This window comes from Neomonachus schauinslandi, chromosome 2, assembly GCF_002201575.2.
Source record: "Neomonachus schauinslandi chromosome 2, ASM220157v2, whole genome shotgun sequence".
Lineage (NCBI taxonomy): Eukaryota > Metazoa > Chordata > Mammalia > Carnivora > Phocidae > Neomonachus > Neomonachus schauinslandi.
The window spans coordinates 164,178,047-164,203,117 of record NC_058404.1 but is presented as its reverse complement, the minus strand read 5'-3'; the positions used below and the strand labels follow the sequence as shown (position 1 = coordinate 164,203,117).

General features: G+C 37.7%; 1 protein-coding gene and 1 pseudogene across 1 annotated transcript in view; both read right to left on the bottom strand.

Annotated features, from left to right (window-relative positions):
• CORIN (corin, serine peptidase) overlaps positions 1-25,071 on the bottom strand; it is a 229,131-nt gene that overhangs the window by 126,386 nt on the left and 77,674 nt on the right. The window contains exon 5 of the mRNA XM_021701616.1: positions 13,535-13,716. Within this exon, the coding sequence (XP_021557291.1) occupies positions 13,535-13,716 (182 nt within the window). The remainder of the gene's footprint in view (positions 1-13,534; positions 13,717-25,071) is intronic.
• Positions 21,560-22,358, bottom strand: LOC110590782 (annotated as a pseudogene).

Below are 25,071 nucleotides of genomic sequence, written 5' to 3'. Positions count from 1 at the left end.
TGTGTGTGTGTGTGTGTGTGTGTGTGTGTGTGTGTGTGTGTGTGTGTAAGAGACAGAGGGAGAAACATACGCATTCAGTTTCAGAGTTCAGAGAAGAGTCAGGCTCGAAACCCACATTGGTAGTTGTCAGTTCCTGGAGGTATTTAAAGCCACAAGCCTGAATAGCCCTAATCAGATCACTGAAATAGACAAGATCCAAAGACTAAGCCCTGAGGCACTCCAATGTTTAGAAGTGATAGAAATGAGAAGAAAACACCAAAGGAGGCTGAAAATAAGTGGTTTCTTCCTGGAAGCCAAGGGAAGAGAGCTTATCAGGGAGGAGGGAGTAATTAATGGTGGCAAATGCTCAGGAAGTCAAGTCAGAGGGGGAACTGAGAACTTCCCATGGGATTTAGCAACCTGGATGAAAATCCCTGGAGACCAGGAAAAAAGTAGCTTTGCTGGAGAGGTAGAAGTGAGGACATTGGAATATGGATCTAAAGCTTGGGGAAGTAGAATACAATTTGATGTGAAATACAGATTTAAGAATCATCAGTACTTACATGGCCAGAGGCAAGAGATTTCCTAGAGAAAAATGCATAGAATGTTGAGGAAAGAGGGTTGAGGCTAGACTCTTAGGGTCCATTGAGGAAAAGGAAAGAGACTGGCCGATGTGGTGAGAAGCAGACCAAACAGAGCAGTGTTCTAGAAACCAAAGGCAAAGAGAGTGCTGCAGATGAAGAAGTCAACAGGGACAAAAGCCTTCCATTGCAGGCACAGGCAAGTTTTCTACTTCCTCCTCCTCTCTCATGTCTTTACTCTTAGAGGATGTAGTACTTACAGGCTAGTAGATACTATCAGTTTCAAAGGCTAAAGAAGTAAGTGCATACCCCAGCTACCTCACCCCTCTAGTGGGGTAATTCTGAATTGTTGTATGTTGTACACTATTTTCCAGGTTTTTTCCAAAAGATTAAACTCCAGCTGCCCACTATGGTAGCTGGTTTAATAATTTACCTCTGTTGGCCATCTTCCCTTCCCTGAATCACCTCTCCCCTGCCTCACTGTCCCATGCCTCTCCCAAATATACCATTTGTGCTCAAACCCTTGTATCAGGCTCTGCCTCTGTACTTAGATATCCATATTTCCACTGGCTTATGAGCTCTTCAAAAGTACGCATATCATCTTTCCTTTTCCAGCTCCTGGTAAACTGCCTGGTACATAGAATAGGCTTCTAAATGTCTGTTGAATCGAAGCATTCACATTTATATTGTATGTTATGGTTTCCAAAATTCTTTCAAATACATTATCTCATTTAGCCCATAAAACAGTTCTACCACCCAGGTATTATTATTCCTATTAAAAAGGTGAGGAAAGAGGGGTTAAAAGGGTTTAAGAAATTTGCTCAAGCCCATACAATTAGTAAGTAGAATAGTCAGGGCTTGAATACAAGTCTTTAGATCTAAGTTTGGTGCTCTTAAAAGAAGCATCCACACATGGAAAAAAGAAAATGATCCCATGGTTTAAATTTTTAAGTAATTTAAAATTATAAATGTAGGAAAATTTGAAGTTCTAAGAAAACCCCATTTTATTTGACTATTCACTGTAATGAAAAGTGCATGGCTAGCTTTTAGTAACTTCGTGATGCTATCTATAATCATCTCTCTCTGGCAAAACACTGACACTAAGTACCTCAAGGAAACAGTATTGCATTACTTCTCCCAAATGAATCCACAGCCCAATAGCAGAAATTCAAGAGTATGTGTTTTACCAAGATCCCAAAACTACCATTTTGCTGCTATGTGCTGAAATGGTTGCTCTCAGCAACCAGAGCTGGAAAGGCAAATAAGATACTAGGAGAAGGAAAAGGACGAGGAAAAAAATAAATAGCTGAAGTTCTTTCATGGCAGGGGAGATCTCTTTAGACCTACAAAAATACCATTTAAAAACGACTTTTCATATATGATCACAGAGAAGGTAAAGTAAAGGATTAGTGAGAAAGCTTAGAATGATTGATGGGCCCTGACCTTTTGCTCCTGAGTTCTCACAACTCAACTATGGAAACATACACAAATGTTTATTTTAAAACCCTGAAGAACAGTTCCCACAGCGTTATCACTTTAGCACATTATTTACTTTACAGGATCTAGCATCAGTATAAGATAGAAAGGATAAGACAACTGTGCATCTTTCTATATGACAACAAAATCTCTTCAGAGTTTTGACTGATCTAAAGGACGCTCACAGAAGAATGAAATTCACAGAGCTGTGCATTGGAGAAAGCAGCTGTTACAAGTCAGCGTTTTGGCTCCATTCAGTCTGAAAAGACATTTTGAAAGCTCTTGTGAGTAGGGGGCTGTAACAGAGGGTAGGGCTCAAGGATTAATAATTGAATCCCAGGATGGTCCCACAATGGTGGACTATTGGGTAGATGATAGGGCCTGGCGGGGCTAGATTTAAAATAATCTTGAAACAATCTCCACGACCCTTAGTTTCCCAATTAATTAAATGAAGATGATAATACCTCAGAGATTTACTCTGGAAACAAGGGAGCTAACAGCTGTGAAAGCACTTTGGAAAGGAGAATGGGGACCATAATATAAAGAGGGAAATTATTATCTTCTTGGGACAAATGATTCACAAGTGGGAAGAAAAAGCCTAAAATGGGAGTCAACTTTTAATGACCCTTCATTTTATGGGCTAAATAGGAGCAGGACGCCCAACCCAAGTTCACAGTGCTGAGTGCCTACAGAACACCTTCTCTCTTCTTCTTTGTCAGGTGGGACCCTTCCCTTTTTCCAATATTCAAAATTCCTTTATGCGGTTGACTCCACTTTACTCCATTGACATTTAACCTGCATCCCTTTGTAGTTTCTGTGTGATAGCATGTTTAAATGTAGTCACAATATTCTTCTCACATTGGTTTTCACATAAGGTGGACCAGATGAGGTTTAACACTCTTTAAATGTAGGAAACATGGTAATTATTATTATTATTACTATTATAAAATATTTTGCAAAACATAAAGCCTTAGACTAGGGTTTCTCAAAAGCAGCACTACTGATATTTTGAGCCACAGAGCTCTTTTGTTGTGAGGAGTTTTCTGTGCATTGTAGGATGTTACACAGCATATCTGGTCTCTACCCACTAGATACTAGCTAGTATCAACTCCTTCTGTGGGTGGAGATGTAACAACCAAAATGTCTATTGGAATTGCCAAATGTTCCCAGGTGGAGGCTACAAAATGACTCCTGGTTGAGAACTACTGCATTAGATGGGTATAAACTAATATTATGATTATTGTGATTACTTTTATTTTCTCAGATTACCTGGGATGATGCCCAAAACAGAGTAGGTACTCAATTGATATTTACTGAATAAATGAAAAAATGAGAAAAGGACTTCATCAGGTATATTTATAAGTGGCCATATAGTATAAACTCTTATATGATTAAGACTGTCTTATATAATAAATACTTCTCTAGTTGGTATACATATTCTTAGTACATGAACACATTTTTAGTAACTGTGTGTGTGTATGCTAGAAATTACATTCTTATGCTTACACAAAGATCATAGCTAGCAGTAGCTCTTTCCCTAGCACACGAACTATGCACATATCTGTTTTTTTTTTTTAAGATTTTATTTATTTATTTCAGAGAGAGAGAATGAGAGAGAGCACATGAGAGGGGGGAGGGGCAGAGGGAGAAGCAGACTCCCTGCTGAGCAGGGAGCCCGATGCGGGACTCGATCCAGGGACTCCAGGATCATGACCTGAGCCGAAGGCAGTCGCTCAACCAACTGAGCCACCCAGGCGCCCCACATATCTATGATTGTTAGCACCCTGTTTATCCATCAAGCATCATCAAGCATGAGACAGAACAATTATTTTAAATTCTAGGAAAATATTGCACTGAACACTTTTTATCAGATTTATCCTCAGAGAATTAATCATATGTGGAAAAAATAATACAACCAAAAAATTTAAGAAGACTATGACAAGTAGAGGATCTCAAATCCTCTTAGGAAATTTCTGTCTCTTTAAACATATGTTTTTAGGTACAAATGTTTCATCAAACTTCCGAGGTGTTTTTCAAGATCAGAAAATTTGTAATGTTTTCCGATATTTGGAGAACCTCTATTACGTGGCGTTTCAGTTTGAGCCATTAAGTAATACTGATAATCTTATTTTGATTTTCAAGAACTGAAAATTTTTGGCCGTCAGTGTTAAAGAACACTGACGATGTTTTGATTTTTAAATTTTCTCTATGGATTCTTAAATCCTGTACCAAAAGGCTATATTTTCCAAATGACCTCTAGTAAAGACCATTAATAAAACGTTCTTATCAAAACAGGGGCAAAGGTAGCTGAAAAAGAAAAGACGTGAGAGACTTCTCTTTCAGATACACTGACTCATGCTAATGGTTTATTGCTATATACTGTCTTTCAGATGGAATCCTAACTTAGTGGCAGACCTCCACTAAACACTGTGTTAAAAAAAAATAAAACAAACTTCCACTCATGGCTTAAATATAGTAACTTGCAGTAGGTTGATGCCCTCATCAAGTAAAATTAGAAAAACCAGATAAAACAGAAGAAACATCTGTATAAAGGCATCTGATAGTTCTCAAGACAATTAGGATGTGAATGGCCAAGATCCTGGAGAGAAGATAACTGTTGAACAAAGAGTATACATTCTGGGGATGCTTTTTCCCTTGTGGAACTTGCCAGTTCTTGGCATGGAGCTAAAAACTGAGAATCTGGACACGGGACCACTGCAAAGAGGCAAAGAAACCAGCAGAACTTTTGGAAATCCCACAGGCATAGAGAGACAAAAGTTAGAGTTTGGGTGCTGCCAAAGGAGTGGGTATTAAGGGGCCAAGTATGTGGTGAGAAAGGAGACACGGACAAGTAGGCCTATCACTTGGAAGGATTTTCTCTCGAGGCATTCTCCACAAAGAGCAAGAGGCTAAAAACCTAAGCAGAACACTTCTGCAAAATAAAATGGAAATTCCAGCAATCTTATTGTTCTGAGAAGAAAAAAATAGAATTTGGGACTGCCCAAGGGAAGAGAATGCAGTAAACACCTCAGTTTCTCTTTGGGACCACTGAAGAAGTGTATCCTCAAACTCAAGATAAACCAGAGGTAGATGGAGCCTTAACCAAACAGCAAAATCAGCTCAGTCTCTGTTGGATCAAGGTGATCTGTTCCTCAACAAAGGATTGGTGCTCCAACTGTCAGCCAACAGCCTTTAGCTCCTTCAGATTTTGCCCCAACTGCAGAGAGCTGCCTCTCCCAAAGGCACACCCTTCCCAGGAAGGACCACATCAATGACTAATTGAGATGGGGATGTAAAGAACCAGCTATTTTGGCCCAACGTGGAATACCTTTCTCAGACCATTTACACTCCAGAGCTCTGCATGGATTTAGCAGAGACTTAGATGGACCTAGAGCAAATTTCAATTTCTCCTTCTGCTCAATCCCATTTTCTCTCCCTCCTTTACACAAGTGCTGATGCCTAATAAAATACCCTGTACAACAAACTCCATCTCAGTGACTACTTCTGGAAAAACTCAATTTGTGACAGTCCCAGGAGTGATCATCAAGACAGCATGTTATAAGATTGGGTTATTGATCTGGATTACTCCTTGCTGTGAAAGTGCCATCATTCCTGGAAGGTAGGGTAGACATTCCCTGGCCCAGTGGGGCAGTCAAATTGTTAAAACCCTCATCAGAGGTGAATTGGAATAATGTACCTATGGAAAGTAATGCACTGAATGGGGTTTGAGAAGTGCAAATAATAGTAGTAATGATAATAATGATAAGAAGAAGAAGAAGAAGAAGTAGTAGTAGTAGTAGTAGTAGTAACTATAAGGACAATGGATTGGATGCCTTACTGCTAAGCATCAATGACCTAGAAAACAGTAACTCAAAGCTACAGGTGGGGCACCTGGGTGGCTCAGTTGGTTAAGCAGCTGCCTTCGGCTCAGGTCATGATCCCAGGGTCCTGGGATTGAGTCCCGCATCAGGGTCTCTGCTCGGCAGAGAGCCTGATTCTCCCTCTCTCTCTTTGCCTTTCTCTCTACCTACTTGTGCTCTCTATCTCTCTGTCAAATAAATAAATAAAATCTTTAAAAAAAAAAAAGCTACAGGTAATTGTAACTCATATGTGAAAGCCAAAAACCCTCTCTAGTAGCTTAGAAAGAGGCTCTTACATACTAGCAGAAAAGTCTAGAACTGAGTACCAGACCCAAGAATTAACAGTCAGAATGCTCAAGCTTTATTGAAGGATAAACAGCTAATCAAAGCAGGTCTTCTATGCCAATGTAAAGCCCTAGTTAGAGGGGAAAGAAAAGGAGAGAAAGAAAGAAAGAAAGAAAAAGAAAGAAAGAAAGAAAGAAAGAAAGAAAGAAAGAAAGAAAGAAAGAAAGAAAGAAAGAAAGCTGAAAGAAAGAAAGAAAGAAAGCTGAAAGAAAGAAAAAGAATGCTGACACTTAGGATAAAGACATCTGGAAGTATCCCCCTGAATCTCTCACCTCTAGCTGACATTGAGTCTCTACATAAGCAGGAATTGAAGGCTAAGGCAGAGCTGGAAATTGCCAGAGTGTTTAAGTCCTACCACAACATACACACTGAACCCATTAGAAAGGGTGGGAGACTTACTGGTTCAAGGCATTTAAGGAAATATCTGTCCAATCACTAGCTGACCACTGAGCTGCTATCTGAGCAAAACTTTCAGTGGTCAGACATGACAAAGAACACAAACTTTACAATACAGACTTAGTTCAGGGAAATCACTAAACAAACAAATATCAACAATAAATGCAACACCAAATAGTAATAACAACAAATCCTGAGGAGAGGAAAAACTGGATTTGCAGAGTTGTACATTATATTATTTAAAATATCAAATTTTCAACAACAACAACAAAAATATGACAAGCAAAGAGACAGGAAAGTATGACCTATATATAAGGGGAAAAAATAGTCAATAGAAACTGTCCCTGATGAAGCTCAGACATTGGACTTACTAGACACAGAATTTACATCAGCTATTTTAATACATTCAAAAAATTTTTAAAAATCCATTTTGAACTAAAGTATAGTAACAATGTCCCAACAAACAGAGAATATTAATAAAGAGATATAAATTAGTTTTTTCTTAAAAAAAAAAAGAACCAAATAGAAATTCAGCAGTTGAAAAGTAAAACAAATAAAATGAAAATTTCACCAGGATGCTTAACAGCATATTTAAGCAAGTAGAAAAAAGAATCAGCAAACTTGAAGGTAAATAAGTTGACATTATTCAGTCTAAGGAACACAAAGAAAAAAAATCAAGAAAAATAACAGATCCTTTTTAAAATTTTTTTTCAAGATTTTGTTTATTTATTTGGTGGGGGTGGGGGGAGCAGACTCTGTGCTAAGCACAGAGCCTGACATGAGGCTTGATCTCATGACCCTGAGTGAGATCATGACCTGAGCCAAAATCAAGAGTCAGATGCTCAACCAACTGAGCCACCCAGGCACCTCCAAAAATAACAGGTCCTTAAATACTTAAAAGAAACATCAGATATACCAACATATACACTGTGGGAGTTCTACAAAGAGAGGAGAGAAAGGGAAAAATAAAATAAGACAAAATCAGAGGGAGACAAACCGTAAGAAACTCTTAATTATAGAAACAAACTGAGGGTTGCTGGAGGGGAGATGGGTGGGGGGATGGGGTAACTGGGTGATGGGCATTAAGGAAGGCACTTGCTGTAATGAGCATTGGGTGTTATATGCAACTGATGAATCACTAAACTCTACCTCTGAAACTAATAATATGTTATACCTTAATTAATTGATCTTAAATAAAATATAATGATAAAAAAAGAAACAGTGTACTGTTCACCAAAAGAGAGAGAGAGAGAAAGGAGAAAGAATGGGGCAGAAAGAATATCTGAATATATAATAGCTGAGAAATCTCAAATTTGATGAATAATGTTGATCCACACATCCAAGAAGAAGAACAAACTCAAATTGAATAAACTCAAAGGATCAATACATAGATATGTCATAATCAAACTATCAAAAACCAAAGATAGAAAGAATCTTGAGAACGCCAAGAGATAGATCAGGCAAAATAGATTCTATAGAAGATTAACAGTTGATTTTTCATTAGAAAGCATGACTCCAAAAGAAAGTGAGATTACATATTTAGAGGGCTGAAAATAAAAGACTATCAACCAAGAATCCTATACGCAGCAAAACTACCCTTCCAAAATGAGGACTATAGTAGGACATTTCCAGATAAACAAAAGCCACTATCAGAACTTCCCCATGAGAAATACTAAAAGGAGTCTTTCAGAATGAAACGAAAAGACAAGAGATAGTAACTCAAATCCACATGAAGAAATAAAAAGTACCAGTAGAGGTAATTCCTAGGTAAATATAAAAGACAGAATGAATATATTTTATTTGTCAATCCTTTCTTATTCTATCTTATTTAATAGACAACCTCATAAATCAGTAATTTTAAAACTATGTTGATGGGTTTATAATGTATAAAGATATAATTTGTATGACAATAATGGCACAAAGAAGGGGATAGGGAACAAAGCCATATAGAAGCAAACTTTGTAAATTATTGAAATTAAGTTGGTATTAATTTGAACCAGATTGTTATAACTTGATGCTAGCTGTAAGTCCCACAGCAACCAATAAAAACAACTCAAAAAATATAATAAGAAGCAATAAGAAATTAAAATGGTATATTTTAAAAAATATATAATAGAAAAGGTAATGGAAGAGAGAGGAATTTCTTTAAAAGACATAGAGAAAACAAATAGCAAAATAAAAGATGTAGGTCCTCTCTTATCAGTAGTTACATTAAATGTAAATGAATTAAACACTACAATCAAAAGACAAGGATTTGTCTAGTGCATAAAAAATGCTATTCAACTATATGTTCAACTCATAGTTAGAGACACAAATAGGTTTACAGTTAAAAAATTAAAAATTTGAGATGTGTATATGTTTACATATATTCTGCTATTGTTGGGTAGAGTATTCTATAGCTGTCTAAATCAAGTTGGTTTATATTGTTTTTCAATTCTTCCTCCTTATAGATGATCTACCTAGTTATTCTATCCACTATTTTTCCCTTAATTCTATCATTTTTGCTTAATATATTTCTGGGCTCTGATATTAGATTATGGCTTCTTGATAGATTGATTCTTTTATCATTTTAAAATGTCCTTCTTTGCTTCTAGTAATCATCTTACTGCAAAGCTATCATAATCAATACAGTAGGTACTTACATAAAAATAGACATATAAATCAATGGAATAGAATTGAGAGTTCAGACATAAACCCATACATCTATGGCCAACTGATTTTTGACAAGGTACTGAGTCCATTCAACAGGGAAAGAATAGTCTCTTCAACAGTTGGTTCTGAGATAACCGGATGAGGTTAGACCCCTACCTGATACCATATATGAAAATTAATTTAAAATGAATTGATGACCTACATATGAGGCCTAAAATCTTAAAACTCTTAGAAGAAAACAGGAGTAAATATTAGTGACCTTGGATTAGGCTATGATTTTTTTAGAGATGACACTAAAAGCAGAAGTGACAAAAGAAAAGATAGATATATTGAACTTCCTCAAAGTTAAAAAAACTTTTGTGCTTTAAAGGACACAATCAAGAAAAGTCATTTGAAAATTACTTGAAAAGACACCCCACAGAACATAAGAAAATATTTGCAAATGATATACCTGATAATGGGCTTGTATCCAGAATGGATGAAGAACTCTTACAATTCAACAATTAAAAGACAAATTACCTAATTTTAAAATGGGCCAACTATTTGAATAGCTACTTCTAAAAAGACATACAAATGACTAACAAGCTCATGAAATGTTGAATTATCTACATAATTAGTCATTATTAAATTGCAAAACAAGGGCGCCTGGGTGGCTCAGTTGGTTAAGCGACTGCCTTCGGCTCAGGTCATGATCCTGGAGTCCCGGGATCGAGTCCCGCATCAGGCTCTCTGCTCAGCAGGGAGTCTGCTTCTCCCTCTGACCCTCCCCCATCTCATGCTCTCTCTATCTCATTCTCTCTCTCAAATAAATAAATAAAATCTTTTTAAAAAAATTGCAAAACAAAATCACACTGAGATACTACTTCCTACCCACTAGGATGGTTATAATCAAAAAGATAACAAGTGTTGGTGAGGCTGTGGAGAAATTGGAACACTTGTACATTGCTGATGAGACTGGCATTTCCTCCAAGTGTTAAACAGAGTTATTACTGGTCACAACAATTCTACTCCAAGCTATATACACAAGGGAATTGAAAACATATGTTCACATAAGACTTTCACATGAATATTCATTGTGGCATCATAGTAAACAAAAAGTAGAAACACCCAAATGTTCCTCAACTAATGTATGGATTTTAAAAAATAGTATATTCATACAGGGGCGCCTGGGTGGCTCAGATGGTTAAGCATCTGCCTTTGGCTCGGGTCATGATCCCAGGGTCCTGGGATCGAGCCCCACATCCGGCTCCTGGCTCAGCGGGGAGCCTGCTTCTCCCTCTGCCTCTCCTCTTGCTCGTGCTCGCTCGCTCTCTCTCTGTATCTCTGTGTCTCGAATGAATAAATAAAATCTTAAAAAAAAAAAATAGTATATTCATACAAAGGAACAGTAATTGACAATAAAAATGTATGAAGTACTGATACATATTACAACATGGGTAAACCTTGAAAACATTATGCTAAATGAAAGAAGCAAATCACAAAAGGTCCCATTTTATGATTCCATTTATATGAAATGTCCAAAATAGGCAAATCCATAGAATCTGAATGTACATTAGTGGTTCCAGTGGCTGGGGGAGGAGAAAATGGCATTACTGCTAATGGGCATGGGGTTTCTTTTTAGGGTGACAAAAATGTTTTGGAATTAGATGGCTATGGATGGTTGTACAACTCTATAAGTATACAAAAACCAGTTAATTATACATTTTAAAAGAGTGAATATTATGGTATATGAATTACATATCACTAAAGCTTATATTTTTAACATAATGTGGAGAAAATCATATCATCTCAAGTGATGTAGAAAATGCATTTGATAAAATTCAAAATCCATTCATGATTAAAAAAAAAAAAAAACCTTAGCAAACCAGAAATAGAAAGGACTTCCTTAATCTGACACAGAGTATCAGTAAAAGTCTTTCTGCAAACATTATAATTAAAAGTGAAATATTGAAACCCTTCTCTATGACAAAGAAGAAACAGAAAGCACAATGATTGGAAAAGAGAAAATAAACTGTCATTTGTAGATGACATAATGTTCACTTAGAAAATCCAAATGGATCTACAGAGAGGTATAAAAATCAATATGTGATTTATCTGTACACAAACAAAAATTTTTTAAAGATTCCATTTATAAATGACATAAAAAATATCAGATACACATGAACAAATCTAAAGGAAGATGAACAAGATCTTTCTGGTTGAAATTACCAAACATTATTGAGAGAAATTAAAGAATGACTCATTAAAATACTTAAGTAAAGATTACCATAGTATATCATTTTGATGGGTTGGAAGACTCAATGTTATAAAGCAATTCTCCCTAATTTGAACTATTGATTTAATGCAATCCCAAATCAAAACAAAAAGCATTTGTGGAAACTGCACAGTGATTTGAAAATTTACATAAAATGTAAAGGACCAAGAACTGGCAATCTTTAAGAAGTAAAAAGGTGAGGAACTTACACTATTGAATATAAAGACTTATAAAACTATAGGAATCCAGACAGAGTGGTATTGGCTTAATTCTATGCCAAATAGAGGGTCTAGAAACAGATGTTTATATAATCAATCACTTGACCGATAACAAAGGTGACATTATAGTGCAGAGGGGAAAGATTGTACTCTAACTAAATAAAGAGCAGTGGGTCAATTAAATATATGCACAGAAAAAAAGTTAATCCATAGCTCTCACCATACACAAAAATTAATTCTAGGATATGGTAGGTGTAAATGTAAATGCTAAAACAATAAAAGGTCCGAGAAGAAAACACAGGAAAAAAACTTCAATGTTTTGGTGTAGGCAAAGATGTCTTAAACAAGACACCAAAAATGAACCACAAAATAAAAGACTGATAATATGGACCCATTAAAACTAAGACCTTCTATTCCATAATTTGACACCAATAAGAAAGGCAAGCCACAGAGTGGGAGATCTTCACAATACATAAACCCAAGAGTTGGCATATCTAGAATACATAAAGAACTATAAATCAAGAACAAAAAGGCAAACTACCCAAACAAAGAATGGTAAAACACTTGCACAGATGCTTCATGAAAAGGGGTATTCACATCACCAAAATTTTTTGAAAAATTAATCAAACTCGTCAGGGAAATGCAACTTAAAACCACAAAAGGCCACAATACTATCATCAGGATTGGTAAAATGATGAAGACTGACAATAACAAGTGTTGGGGAGAATTTGGAGCAACTGCAGCTTTCACACCCTGCTGGTAGGAGGATAAATTGGTACAACCACTTTAAAAAACTTTTTGCTAAATAAATATATGGACTATGTTCAATCAAAGACATACACAAGAATAGTCAAAACATCACTATTCATAATAGCTAGAAGCAACTCAAATGTCCAGCCACAATTGAATAGAAAAATATATTGGGATGTAATATATTAGAATACTATGCAACAGTGAGAATGAATGAACCATAAGAGGAAAACATAAGGAATCTCTCAAACATAATGTTGAGCAAATGAAGCTAGATACAAAAGGAGTCCATCCTTCCCAATTCCACTGACACGAAGCTCAGAAGTAGGCAAGCCTATCTAAGATGACAGAAATCACCTTAGGTGGCTTCTCTTAGAAGAGAGGTTTCTTGGGGCACCTAGGTGGCTCAGTTGGTTAGGCTGCTGCCTTCGGCTCAGGTCATGATCCCAGGGTCTTGGAATCGAGCCTCGTGTCGGGCTCCCTGCTCAGCCGGGAGTCTGCTTCTCCCTCTCCCTCTCCCGCTCCCCCTGCTGTGCTCTCTCTCTGTCTAATAAATAAATAAAACCTTAAAAAAAAAGAAGAAGAGAGGTTTCTTTTGGGAGGGTAAGTGGACTGGAAGGGGGCTTGAAAGATTTTTGGGGATGCTGGACCTTTTGTGATTTGCTTCTTTCACTTAACAAAACATTTTCAAGGTTCATCCATACTGTATCATGCACAAGGAGTCCATGCATTTTTACTGTCAATTAATATTCCACTGCATGAATATACTATTTTTTAAAAATCCATACATTAGATGAAGAACATGTGGGTTGTTTCCACTTTTTGGTTACCATAAATAATGCCACTACGAACATTCATCATGTACAAGTTTTGTGTGATCTATTTCTTGATCTGGGTGCTGGTTATATGGGTCTGGTCACTTTCATAAAATGTATTGAAGTATACATTATTTGTATACATCCTTGTATGAACGGTATATTTCAGTAAAAAGTTTTTTAAATGAAATGAAACACGGACACCTACATTCCTTGCCTTTTTCCTGTTGTGGTGAGAAGCAAATCCTGCTGACATTGCTGCTTTCGGTTTGGTTTCTAAACTGGGAGCAGGTGAGGAAGTCAGGCCAGGAGGCATTCACCATCCCCAGGACTGATTCGCAACCCTCTTGGGCAGCCTCACAGAAGGACCTACAGGGCAGGAGTCCATGGCTAGAAGAAAAGAAAAAGTGAAAATTAATGTTTTTACTGACTCCTTCTTGAAATAACAATGAAATTAAAGTTGGCCACGAGTGCCGTGATATTATCTTAATTTATATTTACTACAGTCAACAACTTAAATTTCTACATTAAGTCCTAAAACAAGGATTGCAGCCACCCTATTCCCATGATTCTGGAGGGAATAAGCTAGTTCCATAGCATATCAGCCTACTATCTCTTGTAAAAGTATTTATCCCAATGATTTTTGTTTTTTAGATTTCCTGTGCTCAAGTAAACCTGTCAACCAAAGAAAGAGCTCTAGTTAATATCAAATGGAGTAAATTAACATAGAAAGGAAGGCCCCCAAATTGGAAAAGCAGAAGTAGGTCACAAAATAAGTTAATCTCGTTTCTTTAGCTTCCCTTTGAGAAATTAAAAGTATCTCTGAGAGGTAGACAGAAAGCTCCTCCTGGACCTCCACTGCCTCCCCAGAAAAAAATAGACAAGTGGCAACTCAGTTGTGTATCTACAGTAATAAACTATTTATCTTCACTTTTTAAACAGTTATTTATCTTCTCAGATTTCTCCTTTATCTTCTGCAAAATAGAAAAATGCAAACAACTGCTGTTAATGGTAAGAGTAATGATGCCCCCAGAGCTTGCCTTTATTCATCTGCCATGCAATCAAACCCTTCTGGACGAGACTGTTACAATTCCAGCTGTAAATGTAGAAATGTTACAAGGCAGGGACTTGTTCTCTTGCAGACCCAGCGGGCATTTCCTACTTTGCAGCCACAGAATGCCTCTCTCACCCTGGCTGGGGATCTGGCAAAGCCATTTCAAATGGTTTTAAGGAAACTGGGAAAGAAACTATACACGTCAGTCAAGGCAAAGCACACACTTCACTCGGTAGGGTCACTGGGATGTTGCACAATCATACAATATGAGATCTGTCACAAACCTTAAGCAATACCTGGTTCAAATCCTCCATTTGAGACAGGCCCAGAAAGATTCTGGGATGGACTCGAGATCACACATCTTCTTAATGGCAGAAGCAGGAAGAGAATCCAGGAGTTTGAACTTTTGTTTTATGTTCTATCTACTCTTCCATATTGTCTATTTTCACATAAGGACCAAATAATTCGGCCTTAAAAATCCCTTGATTAAACAAGCACATTAAAATTCCCCATTCATACTTCTCTGAATTGCAGAAACATAATGGGATACACCAGCTACTGAGTTAAAATAGAACTGATAAGAGTCTGTCATAGAATCTTGAGAGAGGGATCTTGTTCTATATACAAATATGGAAAAGGGGTACTCGACAATTACATTCAGATGTAAATGAATGTAATTTATTTCCTCTCAGGAACTTGTCTCAAAACTCAGTACCTTGTAGAATCCTGATCTCCACATAATTATCTACCTACTAAATTTTGTTAATGAAGATGTGGAAAGAGAGGTTTTGCATTTGAAAGATTAGGTTTGGGCTATAAAATTATGAATTGGTCCAGACAATTTCTTGGTGTAAAGAAGACAGCTGACCACCATCGGGAAATACATAGATATTTATAGGACTAAGAAAGTGTCACTTAAATAACATTTTAAAATCTTATTTCAGAGGGGCACCTGGTGGCTCAGTTGGTTAAGCAACCCACTCTTGGTTTCGGCTCAGGTCATGATCTCAGGGTCGTGAGATTGAGCCCAGCCAGGGGCTTGGCTCTGGATGAGGAGCCTGCTTAGGATTGTCTCTCTCCCTCTGTCCCTCTCCTTCTCCACCCCATCACATGATCTCTCATTCTCTCTCTCTCTCTCAAAAAACAAAAATCTTATCCTAGAGAAGTTAGAGACTATATTTTCTCAAATAAAACTGAAGGACATGGTTGACGAATCAGATCATAGAATTCTTATGCAACTGCTTTGCAACACTTTGCTAGGCTCTGTTCTAAGTGCTTTACATGCATTAACTCACTCATTTCTCATTAAAGCCCTAAGTGATAAGTACTACTACTATCATCCCAAATATACAAATAAAAAAAAAAAAAATGAAGCACAGGAAAACTAAGAGACTTGTCCAAGATCTCTGAGGTAGTGAATGTAGAGCCAAGATTCAAACCCAGCCAGATTGATCCCAGGACCCACTTGGTTAACACTCTATTCATGTGAATCCATACTTCAGGAATGTGTGCTCCAAAAGCACAACTCAAGGTTAGTTCAAAACTTGATACTTAATATCAGAGATATTGCAGGCTTGGTTCCAGACCGCCACAATAGAATATTGTGAATATCACAATAAAACAAATCAAATGAATTTTTTGGTTTCCCATTGCATATAAAAGTTACATTAACACTATGCTACAGTCTATTAAGTATGCAATACATGTCTAAAAAAACAATGCACTGCGTACATACCTGAATTAAAAAATACTTTACTGCTAAAAATACTAATCATCATCTGAGCTTTCAGTGAGTCATAATCTTTTTGCTGGTGCAGGGTCTTGCCTAGATGTTCATGGCTGCTGACTGACCAGGGTGGGGGCTGCTGAAGGTAGGGGTAACTGTGGCAATTGCTTAAAATAAGACAACAGTGAAGTTTGCTACATCCTTGGACTCTTCCTTTCATGAGCAATTTCTCTGTAACAGTGATGCTGTTTGGTAGCATCTTCCCCACAGAGGAACTTTCAAAATTCAAGTCAATCCTCTCAAATCTTGCCACTGCCTGATAAGTTAAGTTTATGTTATATTCTAAATCCTTCACTATCATTTCAATAATTTTCACAGCATCTTCACCAGGAGTAGATCCCACCTCAAGAATCCACTTTCTTTGCTGATCCATGAGAAGCAACCCCTCATCTGTTCAAGATGAATCATGAGATTGTAGCAATTCAGTCAAGTCTTCAGGCTCCACTTCTCATTCTATTTTGCTTGTTATTTCCACCACACCTGTACTTACTTCCACCACTGAAGTCTGGAACCCCTCAAAGTCCTCCATGAGGGTCAGAATCCACTTCTTCCAAACTCCTGTTTATGTTGATATTTGGACCTTTCTCCATGAATCATGAATGTTCTTAATGGCATCTCGAATGATGAATCCTTTCCAGAAGGTTTTCAATTTACTTTGCCCAGATTGGTCAGAAGAATCACTATCTGTGGCAGCTATAGTCTTATGAAATGTATCTCTTCAGTAATAAGACTTGAAAGTCAAAATGGATCCTTGATCCATGGGCTGCAGAATGGATATTTTGTTATGAGGCATGAAAACATTAATCTCATTTTATGTCTCCAACAGAGAGAGAGCTCTTAGGTAACCAGGTGCATTGTCGATGGGCAGTGATATTTTGAATCTTTTTTTTTTTTTTTCTGAGCAGTAGATCTGGCTTAAAATATTCAGTAAATCATGGTTGTAAATAGATGTGCTATTATCCAGGCTTTGTTGTTCTATTTATAGAGCACAAGCAGAATAGATTTGGCATAATTCTTAAGGGCCCTAGAGATTCTGGAAAGGTATATAAACTATGGCTTCAACTGAAAGTCAACAACTGCATTAGCCCCTAACAAGAGAGTCAGCTTGTCCTTTGAAGCTCTGAAGCCAGGCATTGACTTCTCTCTAGCTCTGAAAGCCCCCGATGGCATCTTCTTCCAAGACAAGGCTGTTTCATCTACACTGAAAATCTGTTGTCCAGTGTGGCCACCTTGATTAATTATTTAGCTGGATCTTCTGGGTAACTCACTGCAGCTTCTCCATCAGCACTGGCTGCATCACCTTGCACTTTTATGTTCTAGAGAAGGCTTCTTTTCTTAAACCCCATGAACCAACCTCTGATAGCTTCAAACTTTTCTTGGGTAGCTTTTTCACTTCTCTGTCTTCACAGAATTGAAGAGAGTTAGGGCCCTGCTTTAAGCTTTAGGATTATATTTTGGCTTACGGCGATGTTGTGGCTGGTTTGATCTTCTATCCAGGCCACTCAGACTGTCTCCGTATCAACAAGGCTGTTCTGCTTTCTTATCATGCATGTGTTCACTGGAGTAGCACTTTTAATTTCCTTAGAACTTTTCCTTTGCAGTCACAGTTCGGGGGTGTGGCACAAGAGGCCTAGTTTTGGCCTATCTTGGCTTTTGACACTCCTTCCTTACTAAGCTTAATCATTTCTAGTTTTTGATTTAAAATATAAACACGTAACTCTTCCTTTCACTTGAATACTTAGAGTCCATTATAGGGTTATTAATCAGCCTAATTTTTACATTGTTGTGTCTCAGGGAATAGAGGGAACTGAAGGGAGGAAGACTGACAGGGGAAGGCCAGGGGAACGCACAGCACTTACCAATTAAGTTCACCCTCTCATGTGAGTGTGGTTCATGGCACTCCAAAACAGTTACAACAGTACATCAAAAATCACTGATGACAGATCATCATAACAAATATAATACTAAAGAAAAGGTTTGAAATACTGCAAGAATTACCAAAATGTGACACAGAGATAGGAAGTGAGCAAAGGCTGTTGGCAACATGGTACCTAGACTTGCTCGACACAGGGTTGCCGAAGATTTATTAAAAAACGCAACACCTGTGAAGCACAATAAGGCAAAGAGCAATTAAACCAGGCTTGCTCGCATGCACTTTCTGAGTGGACCAACAATATACACAGGGTTGGGCTCTCCCTTCATTCCACAAACTCCTAGTTAACCTGCAATGAATCAGTATTTGCCAAAGGAGCTAAGGAACACCAGGGAAGGATAAAGTCATTTCTCTTTTTTTTCCACGTGTGAGATAGCCCTGAGTAAAAAAGCAATCTGGGTTTGTCTTCAGCATTCTTCCCTTGCCTTCTAGTCCCTGACCTGGGTCCCAGTTTCTGACACTATCCTGGCCACCTCACTTAGATGGCCATCTCCACCAGAGTATTTCTGGCTCATCAACATTTTCTTCCCTTCCTACAATCAAAACTACATTCCCCAAATGATCAGATCCCAATTAGGCTGCCAAAGAAGGATGAAAATAACACAGAGTAATTCATAATAACAGACAGACACTTAACCCTCCCAAAGGTTTTTTGCATCATTAGAAGATTGTTTGCTGGAGCAAAGGAATCTCTAATTGATGGAATGCCAGGTGCCATCTACAGGGGGAAACATTCATCCAACATAGTCGGGGGCGGAGTGCAGGGAAAGATCTTTGAGAAGTTGTCTGTCTACACACAGGGCCCAATTCTCCCAAGAGGTTTCTGGACCTTTCCTCACTTCTGAACCCCTATTTTTGGATGACTCCACATCTTTTCTCAGAATCTTCTATAAGAGCAATAAAGTTTCACACAAGGGCCCAGCAGACTATTTTCATGTTCTAAAGCTGAGTCTTATCTCAGAAACTGTTACTGACTCTTACCACGGTCATCTTCTGCAGGAAAACGTAAGTCTACCATTCTAAAACTTCCATACTCCTCACTGTCTGATATTGGGCCAACAGTTCACTCACACCAAGACTCACACTTTCCTTGTTTGAAAAGTGAGGGGTTTGAACGAGCTGATTTTCCATGGTCCTTTTGCCGCTAACATTCTGTAAATCAAAATTAATTCTTTAACATAATACTTCTCAGAGGAGCAGTGATAATCCTACCAGCTTTGCTAAATTTCAAAAGGTAACAGATACTTTTTCTTGAGATTTGTTCTGGGAATATATAGAGACATTAAAATACCATTAGGCCTTCCATTCTAAAAATAGGACCTAAGAAAAATGTCTAGAGTGTTTCCAAATAGCTCTCTTAAGAGGTGTAACCAACCAAGACCCATAAGCTTCAAATTGCTGGACCAGGACATGTGAAATAGTGATAGAGTATTTATAACAAGGAGCCCTTTCAAACAGTGAGTAAAATGAGGAACCATTTGTTCTTGCTTTGCAGGAAATCCAACTGCCTATGAGGGGTTGAAGTATTTGGCTTTTCATCACATGGAACAGTGTGGTGAGACAGACCACACTATTTTGGAACATGAATGTCTATATCCAAGCAGCAAGCTGACTGACATCTGAAAACAGTGCTCTGCACAGGGAAAGAGTTGGATTTGGCTATCAGAATACTATTTTAGAACTGGTGATTATTTTAAATTGACGTGTGAAGTGCTTTTGGTGTTACAAGTCCCTAACACATTTCAACTAAAGTTCAAAAAGAGAACTGTTATGTTACATCATCTCTGTAATTATTTGTTGAAACAAATACATATAAACAAATATATAAATAATTCTGTTATATAGTGGTAGTGAAGCTTTTATGGTATTGTCACTAGGAAGAACATTCTAAAACAATTAACCAAAAAAAAGTGGCAGATTTTACCTATATAATTTTTAAAAATTTTTTATTTAAATTCAGTTTAGTTAACATATAGTGTATTTCTAGTTTCAGGGGTAGAATTTAGTGATTCATCAGTTGCTTATAACATCCAGTGCTCATTCCATCAAGTGCCCTCCTTAATGCCCATCACTCCGTTACCCCCTCCTCCCAACCACCTCCCTTCTAGCAACCCACAGTTTGTTTCTTAGAGTTAAGAGTCTCTTATGGTTTGCCTCCCTCTCTGTTTTTATCTTATTTTATTTTTCCTTCCCTTCCCCTATGATCATCTGTTTTGTTTCTTAAATTCCACATATAAGTGAAAGAAATCATACAGTATTTGTCTTTCTCTGACTGACTTATTTTGCCTCTAGTTCCATGCACATCATTACAAATGGCAAGATTTCATTCTTTTTGATGGCTGAATAATATTCCACTGTATATACCTATATAATTTTTAGTGAATTTATCTACTAAAATTGTTTGCTTTATTTACAAAAAAATTACAGTTTTTTTTCCTTTACTGTGCCCTTTGACCAGTATCTTCCCATTACTCCCCAAATTTATAAATGCTATCTGCAAAAAAAGGTCTGATAAAGACATAATGTTAAAATTATTGAACAAGCTATGGCCACAAAGTAGGCTTATATAGTTATGGATTTTTAAATGTTACAAATCACTTTTTCTAATTTTTTACTTTGACCTACTTTTTGACTTACAGACAATTTATAAAAACATTACAGAAAGTTTCCATATATCCTTCATCCAAGCTCCCCCAAGGCAAACATCTTATGTAACTGCAGTATAATTATCAGAATCAGAAAATTAATATTGGTACAATACCTTTAAGAACTCTATTCAAATATTCCTACGATCTCCACTCAGGGTCTCACGTTGCATTTAGTTGTCACTTTTTATTTTTGGCACATAAACTAAACTTTAAGTACATTAGAAGAGCTTAGGATTTAAAACTCTTTTACCACTAAAAAAAGAGAAAAAGAATCTCTGTGGCAGGCAGACCCTAAGATGGTCCCAATGATCCCCACCTCCTGATATTCATGCCCTGTGTAAGCCCCTCCCTCCCCTTGAGTGTCAGTCAGCCTAGAGACTTGCTTGCAACCAATACAAGGCAATGAGATGTCTCATCCATCATTAGGGTACATAAGATTATGACTTCTCTATTGCTAGCAGACTCTCTCCCTTACTGGATTTGATGAAGCAAGTTGTCATATTGTGGGGCCCACATGGCAAGGGCTTAAGAGTGGCCTCTGGCCAACAGCCAGCTAGAAACAGACCCTTGGTCCAACAACTCTTGAGGAACTAAAATTCTTCCAACATGATTCAGATAAGACCCCAACCCTGGCTAATACCTTGATTGTACCCATATGACAAACCCTAAAGCAGAGGACCCACATAAGTCATTCTTAGATTGAGAATCCACAGAAACTATGGGATAATAGATAGGTATTGTTGTTATTTTTTTTATTTTTTATTTTAATCCTGCTGTATTATCTTTAATTAAGTAAAAGACTTCCAGTCATGTCACCCAGAGACCCTTTCCCCACTGCTCTGTTTGGCCAACCGTCTCTTGTCTCTCTCTTCAGCAATGGTGAGGCAGATACTCTTTCCACAGGGAAGAGAAATCCATGGTTTGTTGCCTTTGCCAACAACAAAAATATCAGAGAGCTGGGTGGCAAAGTTGTAGCTATCGGCATCTTTCACATGAACTACATCAAAAGAACTAAGGTGTCTCTCTCTGTTGGTGATCACACCAATTTTCCCCAGGTTAGCATCTCTGATCACCATAGTGTCAAATATGATGAAATCAGTAATCTTTCCAGTCTCCAAATCAGTCTGAATGGCGTCATTCACTTTGATGAGGGATTGGGATAGTGGGTGATGCAAGTATCACGGGTCACCAGATGAGGAATTCCTCCCCCACAACCCCCAAAGATGTTTCTCACTTTACACAATTTATACTTGGCCTCCTCAGGTGTAATCCAATGAATAGCAAAGTGACCCTTAGTGTCACAGATCGGATGGAAATTCTCCCCAGTCCTGTCAATGATGATGACATCTATAAAACTAGCAGGGTAGGTTATATCAGTTTGAACTTTGCCACCAATCTTAATAAAATGCTGTATACAGATCTTCTTTACTTCATCTCCTATTAGGTCATAATTAAGTCTGGTTCCTTAGGAAAAAGATGAGAGGGAGACATTCTTTTAGCTTATGGGAACCAGTAGATGGACGAGGGGCAAACACACCCAGTCAGCTTATCTAGCATCCTATGCTTTGGAACTGCTACATGCTTCAGATGCTTCTTGGGACCATTAGACATGGCTCAGCTAAGCACAAAAAGAGCTAGATGTGCATTGTTGTAAGCTGTTAAATTTGTGGTAATTTGTTAAGCAGCAGTAGGTAACTAATATACTTTTCTTTGATATATCACTTGGTCAGAAACATGCTACTGAGTTAGATGTATTCATTGACAAAACTCATACAATCATTTTTAAAAAACATACTCCTAAATTTTCTTTGTTAAGCTGAGCTGCTCCGTGGACAAGGCTTACAAAGTCATAGTCACAGGCAGCTCCCAAAGCTGCAGACCTTCATCATGAAAAGAATGTTAAGACTTGCAAGGTAATTGACACTTATTTCCTCCTTTTACATTGTGAGGAAACTGAAAGCCAAAGAAGAGATCTCATAGGCAGATACTATGACTCCAGCCCAGTGCTCCAAAGTGTGTCAGCTAGCTGGCCTCTTTGCATAAACATGAGCCACAGGTAACACAGGAATAAATCCACAAATGAGACAAGAGCATGACTTCATCACCGCTGCTGGAAAACACAAAAATAACAGATGGCTTGTTCTCTCTTTGATGGACCAACAGTGTCAACTTCCTATATAAGCACATTCTGTTGGCCTCAAGAGACCATAAAAGCTATGGTTTAGATGGGGTAGGACAGAGGTAGGAAAGAGGTTTCCTTGGTTTCCAAGTTCACTGAACATGGAGATGGAAAAGTGTACAAGAGAATGTTTGTATGTCCTTGTCCCACATCAGAAGAGAAATAAGAGGAAATGTCAGGGTAGGTGGGGGTCATATTGGTCTGAAGCTCTTTAAAAGCAAGGCCTATGTCTGTCTTATTTTTTTATGTGTAATAGCCATGGTTCCAGCAGGAAAGAAACGACCCACTGAAGTAGGATCACTGCAGAGCTTTGAAGGAAAGGACCACTTAACAAAGGTGCTGGCAGGGTTTAAGAAAACCAACAAGGGGTAGTGTACTATGCTGGGACAGGTTCTGTTAGCACCCAGTCTTGAGGAACAAGGAAAGGAGCAGTTATTGGAACTTAGAGAAATCCATAGGGAGAAGGCTGGTAGGAGCCACAGCCTCTCACAGGGGAATGCAGGCAACTCATGCAGAAATCAGCAGTTTGATTTTTTCAGGGAGCCAGTTGACTACCAAACCACTCGATGAAAGTATAAATCAGGTCATCTCTTACAGAAGAAAAATTGTTTTTAACTCCTCTGAAAGGAATAGTACTGTCATGCACTTCTTGAACCAGATAAAAATATTATGTCAATATTAACTCAACCCCCTCACCACCACAGCCCCCACTTCTCCTTTGATATACATGATCTTCTTGGTGGTAATACTATTTACCCAAGTCCCAAGCCCAGAAACCTTTGCCTTGTCCTCAACCCCAAAATTCATATGCAATTAATCACTAAGTGCTGCTAATTTTACTTCTTAAAATTCCCTAAAATATGTTTGTTCTCTCCCCATTTTATATCCTAGTAAAATTTAACTAGTTGTAGTTCCCCTAATATACGATAGATCTAGAATGTTACTCTACCTGAAATGCCTTCCTATTCCACCTTGTCTACATGGCAAACTTTTTTCCATCCTCTAAAACCAATTTAGCTGTTACTTCCTCCCTGGTAGTAGCCTTCCCTAATAATGCCAGATGGAAAGAGTTCTTCCTCTGTCTCTCTGCTACCCCCACACTTGGTAAACTGATCACACTGTACAACAATTTAATTGTTTTCAGGTCTGGTCCCCTATTATGCTGAGTTCTTTGAAGGCAGAACTTTATTTTATTCATCCCTACATCCCCAGCATCAAACTATGCACCTGGCACATTGCAGGTACCAATAAATGCTTGCTAAAAGCATAAATAAAATGGAAACACCAACAGACGTTCAGGTTTCCCTCATCTCCTGGATTCTCATGTCCTCACAGATCTCACTGAAGTTTCGCTGAACAACACTCTGCTTAAAATTGCCCCTCTTGCCACCACACTCCCACTTTCCCAATGCTCTCCAATTCCTTGCTGAAATTTTTTCCATTGCACTTATCACTGTCTGATATACAACTATTTATTTATTTATTTTAATTTTTTATTTGTTACCTATTTATTTGCTTATTTCCCTTCAATATAATAAAAGTTCCATGAGGTCAAGGATCTCATTTTGTTTGTAGCTTTATACCTAATGTGTACTACTATTTATGTATTTATTTTAATTTTTTATTTGTTATCTATTTATTTGCTTATTTCCCTTCAATATAATAAAAGTTCCATGAGGTCAAGGATTTCATTTTGTTTGCGGCTTTATACCTAGTATGTGCAGTCAGCAAATACTTGTTGACAAAATAAAGGAATCACATGCAGGGGCTAATTCAGTGGCTTGCTTGGAATAAAGCTGTCAGCAAAGCTGGGATCAGAACCATCACTACCTAACTCTCAACGTATATGGATTATACAAGAGCTCATGCTGGCCCTGCTCATGTGATTTCCTCCCCATTAGGTCAGCAAATTTTACAAGTACTGTTCAATCTTGAAATAATTCTCATGTAAGAGGAAAATGTCAGTAAAATTGTTATGGATGAAAACTCTACAGATTAAGTGCCTTGTTTATATGCCAATAGTAGGGGGTCACCCTTAAAATAGAAAAACAAGGAAATACCAACAGATAAACACAGCTTGAATTAAGATGAGTGTGAATAATGTAAAACCACACAACCACTCCTGAAAGGGAATATAAAACTCCA